At 35.1% G+C, this 13,697-nt stretch overlaps 1 protein-coding gene across 1 annotated transcript in view; it reads right to left on the bottom strand.

The window, feature by feature from the left end:
• Positions 1-1,452: 1,452 nt before the first annotated feature.
• LOC149575627 (putrescine-binding periplasmic protein-like protein) overlaps positions 1,453-13,697 on the bottom strand; it is a 188,505-nt gene continuing 176,260 nt past the window's right edge. The window contains exon 7 of the mRNA XM_089815393.1: positions 1,453-2,184. Within this exon, the coding sequence (XP_089671519.1) occupies positions 1,714-2,184 (471 nt within the window). The 3' untranslated portion in view covers positions 1,453-1,713. The remainder of the gene's footprint in view (positions 2,185-13,697) is intronic.

Here is a 13,697-nt window from a genome sequence, read left to right as displayed (position 1 = left end):
CTTATTCATCGTAATTGATGATGCTAGATATGTTATCTCTAAGTATGATTATCAAGTTAAGAGGGAGTGTTAAAACTACAACTTTCGATTCTCATACAGTCTGATTGTGTAGATTGCACATTCCTCTTAGAGCATATAAAATCATTAAAAAGGCTATTAATGCATTGCCCTTTTAACAGGCATGATCAGCAGTCTTTTAGGGTGACTCTAAGTTAGCATAAAACACTAACTATTAGTTATGTTTCTGTTTAATTTAAAACTCCTTCTAGGCACCGATTATGAGGAGTATTTGTGAGCCGACCTAGATAGGGTCATGTCCCTTTAGGGACATGCCCTTTGGGTATTGTATATATGGGGGATATTATTGTAGTTAAAGGACACAGAAAATCACAAATCTGCTCCTTTAAGCAATCCAATCTCAAATTGATTCTTGCTGTGATAATTACATTTATTTTGAAAAGCAATTAATATTATCAACTTCTTTCAAGGTCTAAAATTAAAGAAGATCAGAACAGCAACTAAGAAGGTTTTATCTGAGATCTGAAAACTCAGAATTTGCAGGATATTTACAACTCTAATTTCTGAATTGAAAGCATTCATAGGTTGCTAGTTCATCATCATGCGAGAGGAATTGGAGGACATACTCCATCCACTTAATAAAATGTAACAGGCTCCATCCACTTAATAAAATGTAACAGGCTATATTCCAAGAAGGTAGAAGACTTGGATTGTGTGCATTCAAACTTGAGGCTTGCAATACACAGAGAATGCTTACAAATAAAGGAAGGCAAAGCATTGGCATGCTGAACTAGAGCATGTGGAGTTGGAAGATTCAATCACCCAATTTGATGCACTTGTAGTTAATGGCAATGATCACAAGTGATGTAGTGATGTCAATATTTCTCTTAAGGCTATGATTGCTAGGACAAACGCTAGGGGCAATATCTGTGCTTCTAATTTGCAACAGCAGAATTATGATATTTTTTAAAGATATGTTGATTATTAATGTTAACATTGTTATTTTTGAACTGAAACATTGATATGGTGGTGTATCTTGCTATGTTGCTTTAATTTTAGGATAGTGGTGTATGAATCTATTCACTACTCTCATATTCATACACCACAGACGAACCCAAAAAGTACGAATGAGCACAGCGACTATCTTATTTCATAATTCCTTCAAGTTGGCAATAAATTTACAGACTAACCATTCAAAAAAAATTAGTGATGAACATGAGGTTTTCACTGTCCATAAGATAGATCAGCAAGCTTTTTGCGGAAAACTGTGTATATTCCTTTTTCCTTCAGTGTTTTGGATCACACTCCATGATCCATCATCATGATAATGAGATAAAAATCAGTAATTCCAGTATCTGTTATATAGAATCATAATTATATAGAATAACTTCAGGTGAAACAGGCCCCACACAAATGAGAAAAATAAGGCAACCAAGCAGAAAAAATACTATTCTATAAGAAATATTGAATCTTTCTAGACCCATAAGAAGAGAGTAATTTTCAAAAGCATAGCTGCTCAATTATTCTTACAAAATCAGTCAGTCCATGTAAACTCAGAATAGAGCTGGATAATATGACTGCGAACTCAGAAGCTTAATTTCATTAAACTGTGTCAAAAGGAAAAAACATGTAAGTGCCTCATGTACAAGCCGGCTAGTGACTGTCTATGCCATGGTTTAAAATCTTTTATTCTCATCAAGTGTTGCGTGGAGATGCACTTGTAAAATTTTCTCGTATTCCTTTCAAGTATTGCCAAAAAGAACTTGCCAAATCTTGTCTTCCTTTCTCTCGTTTCTGAGTCAACAACCACTCATAATCCAACCTTGCTTTTGCTGATAGGGGCTCTAAAAATTCACACTTCTGGAGAATGTCAGCAGGTGGCATGCCTCCAACAAGATTTGTTTCAAACTCTGATTCACCTTTCCCTACAACTGCAGCTTGCATCCGATTTGTGGGTGCTTTCGGTAGAATGTCATCTTCACTTTTTATGTCAACAGAATTGTCTAGTAAAAACAATGGAGAAGACCCAGGAAAGACATTCTTTTGAAAGAGTGTAGCCCTTGCAGGCTGAAGGCAGAAATCAAACCACTGACTGATAAGTGGAGATGGACCCCGTATACGTCCTCCAACTTTATTGGTAGCAATTCTAGGGGTTGCTGGTATTGCCTGTCAAAAAGAAACATAAAAAGGCCATGTCAGGGGAAATGATTCAAAATATTGCAAGAGTACAAAGCATTCTACAATGATAAGGGTTATCAACAAGTTAAACCCCACGGGTTCTTTAGCCCACCAGGAATCAATCAAGACAAGGAAAATAGGTTAATTTATCAGGATACAACACATGAAATATGTTGGCAATTTGTATACATAAATATCAGACAAGCGTATAGTCTAAATCTACTTAAAGAAGAAAACTGTTTGTGCTAATATCTACGAAGGTAGTTAATTAGTTGACAGGACAGAGCTCCCCATATCTTATTTTTGCTGGAGAAATCATATATGGGAATTTTTTTCTGCCCTTGCTTGTAAGTCTGTAACCATACATATTCATTGATTCCTGCACTTACACTGGGCATACCTTACATACTATGAGCAGTTGCCATCATTGAGGGGAACATAGACATACATTAATATCTGGCTATCTGGATGCTAGTGGTATCCATCTTTTCTTTTGTGTTTTTTTTTGCCTATTATTTATGCTTGTAACTAACGTCACATCCATCTCAGTAACCTTTGAATTTTGCTTGCTTGCTAGTACTGTCACACATTTATGGCTTCTGGGCATGGAGTGTACTTATTTGAAAAGGGAGTTTCCTTCAGAAATAGAATTTACTACATGCTTGAAGTTGCAATTAGAGCTTTGTCTGTGTCATGTGATGTCCCAGGCTAAATTCTGTAGTGGTGCAGTTGTTAATAGTTTGCTACTCTCCTTTTGACACAAAATCTTGCAAGAAATTCAGTGCATATAAATTCATAGTTCTTCAGGCATTTCAGGTTGAGCTGCTGTGTAACCTTTCTGGGCCACTTCATGCCAGAATCAACTTCTCCATTCACTTAAAGATTCACCATAAAATAGGTATCAGCCCATACATCAAATTCTCTTCTGCTTTAAGTTCTAATCAGGCATTTGCAGATTGTCTTAGGGGGAACTTATCATTTGTGCTCAAGACTAGACATTTTTAGATTGGGTTGAAATCTTGCAGTGAGGTGTATTTTGCATTTCTAATTACTTAAAGAGTCTTGCATGCTAAAACTAAGCTTGATCCATTACCACTTTTGAATTGTTCCAAGCTCACCATCAAATTTTAGTATTTACCATAGGGGATTTATGGTGTAGCTTTTGTTTCGGGTCATTCTACCAATTAACAGATTTTTTGTTCCCATCAAAGGGTAGCCTCACACCCACTTTCATTTTTAAGGACTTATCTTCTTTGGAAGCATATATAGATGTTCTATCTTGCTGCAAAAGCCCCTTCGATGTTATCAAAAAGCTTGAACGGTACCCTAAGTGATTCTTGGTGTGACCAAAGGATGACTTTTATAATAACATTCATCGTGAGAAAGGCTTCATAGAAGCCTAGACGCATAAACAAAGTATTTGATCAGGCTAATCATGCTGCATTATCCAGATTTACCATGTGATACATTAAATATAACCCACCGATTTTAACCAGATTGAAGAATATCTTGAACATTTAAGGAATTGAAATTGCACTTCTTAAAACCTTACTCAAAACTATGTCAAGACTGAATAACAATAATCAATTTTATTCTGCAAATTTTATCACGTTGGTGTGATATTTTTGTCTTTATGTAATTTAAATTGAGAAATTGATAAAAATACTTTAGAATCCTTTCGATATATAATTATTGAAGAACAAGAAAACTTGATAGATTTGACAAGAATTTCAAGAAGAATATCACATGTAAACTTGGTCATATACAGCATTTCTGCAGAAAGCAGTTGCCTGATGAAAAGTCCAATCAAGGAGTGTCTCAAAAGCAAGCTCATATCACAGAGCATTCTGAAGAGGAGTCATCCTTCTATGCATTCATGGCCAAATTACCTATCTATTATAGGGTAGTTAGAACAATGACCATTAAGGGATATTGTAATATTGATGTAATGATCATCTTAGTTGATATTTGGAAATTTCCTTTTATATCTTTGGTCTTCAGTTAGTTTTAGGAAGTTCCATTTCTATTCTCAGCCATTTTTGTTATAAAAAGATCACCATGTATTCTTTATTTAAGAAGCCTTTGTCTCCTTTGTTAATTCAATCAATCATCATTTCATCTTTAAATTCTTGTGCTGCTTCTCATTTTGACAAGGGCAGACAATTATGGATAAGAGGTATGATCATCTCAATTATAGAAGTATCCAATAGATAGTCAATTTAGGCAAGGGCCATGGTTTGCCTACTATTTCTTCTAAGCATTCTGCATGCAAAGATTTGGTCGTTGTGTATGATATAGGAAGAACTTCCATATTGGAAAAGACGAAAGGGTACAAGTACCTTTCCACCTTGTGCATAGTTACCTATTGGAACTGGTGGATAAAGCATCTCATGTTCTCTTTTCATGTTGAACATTTATGCTCAATTTTACTAATGACTTTTCAAGCCATTTGAGTTTATATTGTATACTCTAAGAACAGCGAGCTTGAGAAGTTTCATGATTTTAAAGCTTTTGTTGAAAAATAAAACACATCATTCAGAAATACTCCAAACAAATAATGGAAAAAAAATTAATGACCAATTACTTTTACAACTTTCGAAGGCAAAGCTAGCATAAAAAATGAGCACATATTTTCGGTATGCATCTCATCTAAATGGGTTATAGTTGAGAAGAGCAAAAGTTTATACATGATATGGGTAAATGTATGCTCCATCTTACAAATTTAGTTAGACACAATTGTATCAACTACATTTTGGACTAGATAACTACCCAGACTATTCAAATGTTACTCCAAGAGTAGCTTAAGCATGTTTAACATAGAGTTTGCCCAAAGATCAAGCCAACTTCACTTGCTAACCCAATTGCAAAACTATGAGCAAGTCTTGTGCCTTATAAACCATTCTTTATGGAGTCCATTTAGGCCATATCTATAAATGATTGCATGATTCAAGGGAGTCCTTGGTTTACCAGAAAAACATGACTATTTATGAAACATTAAGCTACAATTGATTACACTTCTAAAGATCTCCCCAAAACAATACCAATATGGGAAAGATTGTGTTTCCTACCTAGCAGCATTGACGTGTCATCTTCATAAATACTTAGAAATGCAATATCAAAATATACTGATAATTGAGCTTGCCAAATAAAATTCTTAATTATGCAAGAATATGTGTCAATCTAAATCAGGATCAGCCACTTACCAACATAATCATCTTAAAGCGGACACTTGGTAAGGGCAAAGCTGCCAATTTAGGTATAGAATTAGGTAGGGTTTTGGGCTTAGTTACCGATTCAGATGTTGATCCGGATGCAGATGTGGGAAGAGTGAAGCGGAACTCTGTTTGGAGGGCATGTGGATGTGTATGCATATGGATTCATATTTATGTGTATGCAAAGAAATGAAAGAAATATAGAAAATTTAAAACATTTGACAGTATGATAACTGCAACATCACCAATACATATTCAAATTAATTCAAATATTCAATAAGATTATAAACCATATCATATGTGTCTATGTTCATGATTCCAATGAAAGTCAACAAATCATGACAATTACAAAATCAAAATATAGTTCATCATTCAATGTTCATCAATCGCAAAACATTCCTCATAATTTCCAATCCCTCCAATTGCTGCAAGTTCAAGATCATTTGAACCAAAAGGTTCCACTTGCGATAGACACACACCATGTGTCATGATGTTATCAACATCATCATTCATGACTGTAGTAATAAGATCTTGAACCGTTGCATCCAAGTTTGCAGACTCAAGTTCTACACCCCAAAGCTTGGATGCCCCTTCCTTGTAGCGATCCTTCTTAAATGACAAAAGACACAAGTTAGGGTGAATGTAAACCAAGACTTCAGCTTTTTTAGAGCCCAGCCGGTTACACTTCACTAAGTGGATAAAATAGTATTACTCCAATTCCATTCAACAACAAGAGAACTTGCAACTTGGACAATGTTCACAATTACAAAATTAAGTATTAAAGTAAAATGTAAAAATAAAAAGCAATTTAAAGAATTAATGAATACATGTGGTAACCAAAAAATAAATTAAACTTACTTGTGAGAGGATTTTGATTGGAAGAGGTTGTAGATGCTTAAATGGTTGACCATAGAGGCATCATTATGCGATAGCTCTCATGTTACGTTGGTCCTTTATTGCAAGTGGACTAGGTTTTGCTCCCGAAACAAATAAGCCAAATTTTGTCCTAACTTTTTTTGTGAATGTCATCATCTAGGAAGATTCTTGCAAAAGCTTTATAGCACCTACTAGCAACTTCTTCATGCACACAGGGTGCTACTCTATTTGGCATACCAAGTACTTCCTCGCTATAGTTACTTGGAGATAAGGCATATGTAAGGAGGTGCAATGGGGTAGTCATCGTTTCCCAACGATGATGAATGGTTGTACCTTGGAGATAAGGCATATGCAAGGAGGTACAATGGGGTAGTCATATTTTTCCAACGATGATGAACGATTGTTTCTAGTTAATTGCATAAGGTTCCACATTTTGTGGGGTCATTCCCATGTGTTTATATAGAAAGTTTTACCTTCTCTACCATTGTATCCATGTCATAGATATCCCCAAAACAAGGCTGATCCAAATCAGCAAAGTGGAGCATAGTCATGATAGGGTCCATGAAATCTAATGCAGATTGCACATGTTTCGTGCCAATTGTTGCATGACCAAGTTTCGGGAGTGTATGTTGCATGTTGTCCAAAAAATATGAACCTAAGAGCCCTCAGTCAAAGCATATGCACCCGTACATTTTTTTGCATTATGTGTAATCACTTGAACTACATTCTCACTACCCACCATCTCTATAACCTCAATGAGGGTTTTGGAAATGAACTGTGAATCTTTCACTTCCCCTTCACAATCAACTACCTTCAAAAAACATTGCCCCTTTGGGTGACACTGCAATCACATTAATCAATGGTTGGTATCTCGTGTCTTTCCATCCATCTAAAACAATAGAAACACCCAAAGTTTTCCATGAGTTTCTAATTGGTTGAATAGCTTTCTCTATACAAGCCCTCTCTTTTTGCAATAAAGTAGTACGCAGTTTTTAATACCCAAGACTTGTGTAATCAATAGGTGCTTTATTTATGGCTGCCAACATTTCCTTCTAATAGGGTGATCTCGCCAAGTTGAAAGGAAGACCGTTGACATCAAGGCAACACACAATGGCTTGATCAACAAGTTCTCTTGCGTCTTTTGCAGGCAATGGTTTCTACTTCTTCCTCTTCCACTCTTGGTATAGGTACTTGAAAGAATGGGTGTTTGGAGGATAGAATTGGTTCCGTGGGTAATTGCATTGTTTCCTTTGAGGATGGAGGTTGATAAAAGCTTTTTTTTTGACTTTTTTATCAATTTATCAGCAAATTCTTGTTCTTTTACAAATAAACTTATTTGTGCATTAGACAACCCCTTCCCATCTGTGCCTTTGCACATTGCAAATCCTTTACCAACAAGGCCCATAAAATGAAGTTTGACCTAGGAATATGAGCTATTGAATCGTTTGCCTTTGTTACTTTGACGATAATTGCACTTCCAAATATATGAGCCACCTTCAAAAACCTATGAGATTTTTGTGGTATGTCTCCATAAAGGAGATCCTGCATCAATTTCAAAACTATCAACTCCTTGCCCTCCCATTGAACTTTGACTAATGGTGGCAACCATTCTTGCACAATACAATCTAATTTCTTGATATCCCTATAATAAGAAATTAAATAAATTTAAATTAGAAATAAACTATGAACATTGAGTATACAAGTGCAAAACAATGATACAAAACTACTAAAATAGATAGCTAAACTTGTTTCTTTACTTCTTTTTCAAAAGAAAATGAAAAAAACTTAAAAATTTTCATTAAAGAACTCAAAAATGGGATCAAATGCTTATCTTAGATACTTAAAATTTGTTTGTTGAAGCTATCTCTTTCCCTACAAACAATCCTCTTAAAAAATAATAACCTTGCCTTTAAAATGCCAAAATGGAAACCAACTGAGAAGAGAGTCTATCTGCAAACAAAATGAGATTAGGAGTGGTTGAATGACCTCTTTTTAAGGCTGTCATAGGGTTTAGGAGCAAAAAATAGGTTGAAAAAGTTTTTCCCCATGTGCTAATAAAGAGTTCTAAGTGGCAAAAAAAAATTTAAATGGCTTTTCAGCCGTCTAGGCCCGCGAAGGTTGTTGGATGCTCCCAAATGCATGCAGAAGCTTGCTGGAAGCCACTTCCAGCCAGTTGGGGATGGGTGGAAACCATGTCCAACTAGATGGGAGTGGCTTCCAGCCAGCCTCCCCCTGTAACAAGCTAAAAATCCATACTAATTTAATGAATTGGGAATATATAAAAATAGCATTTCTTTTCAAGATAACATAAATACAATTATAACTACCTATGCATCGATTATTGTTTCCTTTCTATCTACACATAAACAAGTAAAGAATAATTGCTTTTAATCCAAATAAAGAGGAACTAACCATATCATCTAACTATAATACTTAACAGGAAAATGCATAACATAAATATGAAGTAAAGTCCCTGAATTTCAGATGTTTGCAAATAAACCTTGACCTTGAGTTGTGCAAGCCTTGGCTACAGGAGGAGAGGAGAAGCATTGCCATGGGCTTAACCTCCTAACCGCAGACCCTTAAGTATCACCACATAACCTCTACTGAGAAAGGCCCTCCCTAACCTTGGGAATTATACCTGGGGCACCACTATCCAGCCACTGAGCATCCGAGTGTTAGAGCATTGGCTAAACAACCAGCTAGGCTTAGGATACCTTCCATACACCTATCTACCAACTGTTAGCAACCCTAACCTCTACTGATCACAGCAGCAAGTATGCCACTAACCTGATTTGTGAGGGGACTATGTACCCGATCACCCACCGCTCGACTTGACAAAAAGACTATACTAAGGACTATCATGAGCTAACACTGGTTTAAATATCTCAAATTATTACTTTTACAGATGGTTCTTTTCTATCATCATGCAGGAGTAAACCATAATTTAGTGATTTCCATTTCACACCCTTCATTTCGACCATACTAGTCTTCCTAAATGAATCACTGGGTGGATGTGTCATCATTTGTAATCACAAACATTATATCCGCCAACGTGGACTTGGCATTATATAAGATAATCTAAAAGTTTAAGCATTTTTATTCACAACCATTGAATATGTTGATCTGGCCTCAAAATTATAGAAGAAAATTTGTATGCTTTGAAGCATTTATATTCACTGCCATTGTATATGCTGATTTGGGCTTGGCATTATAAAATATATTTTGAATGTTTATAACATTTATATTCACAGCCATTGTATATGTCGATCTGGCCTTGGCATTATCAAAGAAAACCTGATTTCAAAGAGAAACTATTCCTGATTTGCAAGGTGTTGTTTTCTTATCTCAAGCAATATATTTCAAATATCCCTGTATAAGTCGCACTCCAGTAATCATGATTCTAGAAATAGAATTCTTTAAATGAGAAATGTATAGTTCTAGAGCATTCATATGATGTATACATAAAGAGAGAATATTGTTAAAGTGTAGCTTCAGTCGAATTGAAGCGCGCCACACACACACACACACACACACACATAATCAAAATTCCCTATTCTCACCGAGCTTTCCTTGTATTCCTATCGAGCATCATATAGTCTGTGTTTAATATTGGCAGAATGAACCGACGGGCCCATAAGACAAGAATGGGCATTTAAATTGAGTAGTTATAGTTAGGTCCATGTAGGGACATGACCCTACATGGCCATAAGCCACATAGGGTCATGTCTCTATGTAGACCTGACCCCAGTCTTATATATATAAAGTTATAAACACTATCGCTGCTGTAGAGAAAGACATCAGAAATAATAATATCTCAAGTATCTGCAGCAGTGATTTAGAATCATGTCTTTAGCATTCAGTCATCTCAAGTTCAGTCACATATATATTTTGATATATTAATATGTTCACAGTTATATATACATATTGACATATATATTTATATATGATATTCAAGTATATTTAGTTCACATCATATCTTCTATAAGGTATTATCAGAATAATATATATATCACTCTATCAGAGATCCTGTGCACTTTTACATGGTATCAAAGCCAATCTAATAGAGCATTTATGCTCAGTTATTACCAAAGCCTCAAATTAAAATCATGGTGAACTACGTAAGACTGGAAGATAGACTTGAAGGTGCACCAAATTTTGTTTCATGGAAAATTCAAATTATAATTATTTTACGAGAACTTGAATTAGAAGGGTATGTGGAAGAAGATAAGAAAATGCCTGAAAATGATCCAGACAAATCAACTTGGAAAAGGCATCATAATAAAACCATGAAGATTATCATAGATTCTGTTAGAGATAACATACTACCATCTATATCAAATCTCAAAACTGCCTATGAATATTCACGACTATTAAAAACACATTTGAAATCAATAACACCAGCAGATTGCTCACCTTGAAACAACTGCTTTATATCAAAATGAACACTGGAGAGACTATTACGTTTTATTTCCTAAGAATTGTAGAATTAAAAGACCAACTTGCAACCATTGGAAATCAGGTGGATGACAAAGAACTATCTTTAATAGGCCTTAAAGGGTTACCCATGTCCTGAGAAACCTTTATCCGTGGAATGAGCTCTAGACCTGAATTAATGAAATTCGATCAACTTAAGAATGATTGTATACAGGAAGAGTCAAGACTGGTTTCAAGAGGAATTAGTTTACATCAAGAGGGAAACAGTCAAGCCCTCCAAACAAATACAAATAACAAAGGGAAGAAGGGTCAATCCAAAAGGAAAAGAGGAAAAGGAAATCAAACATATGAGAAAAGAGACTAGTCTAAAGTACAATGTTTTAAATGTGACAAATTTGGTCACACTTACAAAGTCTGCCCAAAAAGGAAGAAAATTCAAGCTGCTCTAGCAAAAGTAAAGGATGAAAATTTAACATTTTATTTAGCTCTATCAAGTGAACTAAACACTAACAAAAATATATGGATAATTGACAGTGGAGCATCTCGTCATATAACGGGATTCAAAGACAAATTCGAAACTTTTGAAGGTTACTCCATTGAAGAAGTTAGAATAGGGGATAATTCCACATATCCAGTAAAGGGAATTGGAACATGTTCAATACAACTGAAAACAAGAGTCACTCTTTAGTTAAATAATGTATTATTTGTACCTGGCATCAAAAGAACCTTGGTTTCAATCTCTGGCCTTGCAGAGCAAGGGTTCCGTATCACATTTCAAGAAGATCAAGTTCTATCCTGGCCCAAGAACTCCAATATTAGGAATGCAATCACCATTGGCTTTAGAGATGGAAGCTTGTACAAACTTTGTAATCATCAAAAGCTAGCATTAAATCATGAAGTTTCAACTCAAATGAAATTTGGCATAGAAGACTTGGCCATCTTCATTTTTGTGCCCTACCATCTATAGAAAAGATTGTAACATGTTTACCTAGACTAAAAGCCGGTCATTTTGGAACATGCAAGGGATGTGAATTAGGAAAAAATACCAAAGGATTGCTTCCGAAAAGTGAACATATATCAAAAAACGTACTTGAACTTATTCACACTGACCTGTGTAGTCCTAAGTCAGTTCCTTCCCTAGACGGGTGCCTGTATTATGTAATTTTCATAGATGATTTCTCTAGGAAAACCTGGATCTACTTCCTAAAATTTAAGGAATCATATTAAGTATTATCCAAATTCAAAGAGTTTAAAGCATTAGTTGAAAATCAAACACTAAGATCAGACAATGGGGGTGAATACTCTTCTGAAAACTTTAAAGAATTTTGCAGCTATGTTGGAATTAAGAGGGAGTTTTATGTACCTTATAATCCTCAATAGAATGGAGTGGCAGAAAGGAACACTAGATCTATTATAGACTCTGCCAAAGCCATAATGCATGACCAAAACCTTCACATATCATTTAGGGCTGAAGCCTCTAATACTGCAGTTTACATTCAAAATAGATGTCCTCATTCAATCTTAGAGAACATAACCCTTGAAGAAGTATTTACAGGAAACAAGCCAGATTTAAGTCACCTAAGAATTTTTGGATGTCCTGCATATATTCATATTCCGAAAGAAAAGAGAACTAAACTAGAACCATCTAGGAAGAAAGTTATATTTATAGGGTATAGTGAATCCTCCAAAGGTTACATGGTTTATGTTCTTGGATAGAGAACTATTGAAATCAGCAGAGATGTAAAATTTGAAGAAGATACTGCTTATAACCATTCTATGAACATTGACGATTCAAACATAGAATCCACTACTAAAGTAGATGAGAATCCCATAGTTGAGAATCAGAGGGAGAGTGGTCCCGAAGATCATTCTAATACAAAAATACTGTAAACCCTAACAATAAAAAGAGGCCACTTTGGGCAAGAAAGATTATAGAAGAAAACCAAGTAGAACTCGATGAAGTATTCAGAGAAAGCAAGAAAACGAGAAACCATTCATGCTACATTGCTCTACTATCCAAACTCATTGAATCAGAACCATCAAGTGTTGAAGAAGCATTAACATGTCAACCCTGGACAGATGCAATGATTGAAGAATATCAATCCATATTAAAAAATGATGTTTGGGACGTCATATCTAGACCTAAGGATAAATCTATTGTCTCCTTCAAATGGTTATCCAAAATCAAACATGCTCTAGATGGTAGTATTTAAAAATACAAAACTAGATTCATAGTGTAACAACTTGTTTTCCAAGGTCTAATTTTAACATCTATCATAAGCATGGAATACGGTTATAACTTCGATTCCATAAGAAGGCAGTTACATCATTCATGTTCATGTGAAGAAGATTTACCATTAAAGTCAGTTAAACAAAAAATTTCTTAACTAAATACTTGAAATACCTTTTAATGAAATTACTTCAGAATTTGAAATCACATACCTCGGAAAAATTGAGACTGAAAAATCATCTAAGTATGCTTTTGCAACCACCCGGCTTGGTCCACAAATATACTATAACAATTTCTCAAATCGACTGCTATCTCAAAAATCATTCGATGAATACCACTAAATACCAATATAACTAAAATTAGGCATCACATATCATCTTACCAATTAGGGCATCAATTACCATCGGTTTATTTAGGGCTTTCTATTACTGCTTCACCACTTAGGGCTTCCGCGACCACAGATTCAATTTAGGGCTTCCACAACAACGGGTTTTATCTAGGGTTTCCGCGATGACGGATTCAATTTAGGGCTTCCACAACCACAGATTCAATTTAGGTTCCAGCTGTCACTCAATCAATTAGGGCTTTGGATTTCTTTTCCTTCTGATTGCTTATCTGTGACAATTTCTCAAGATTAGATAATTACATATATTCAGTATTCATTTATATGAAGTAAAATGATGATAACAATGAAATACTTCAATTTAATCTTACCTTCTCATAAACAAAAATGATAATACCTGTTT

Source organism: Cupressus sempervirens, chromosome 2 (genome assembly GCF_028749045.1).
Source record: "Cupressus sempervirens isolate cs-2001-9-10 chromosome 2, ASM2874904v1, whole genome shotgun sequence".
Taxonomy (NCBI): Eukaryota; Viridiplantae; Streptophyta; class Pinopsida; order Cupressales; family Cupressaceae; genus Cupressus; species Cupressus sempervirens.
Note: the sequence above shows the minus strand (reverse complement) of the source record. Positions and strands in the feature narration are given on the sequence as shown.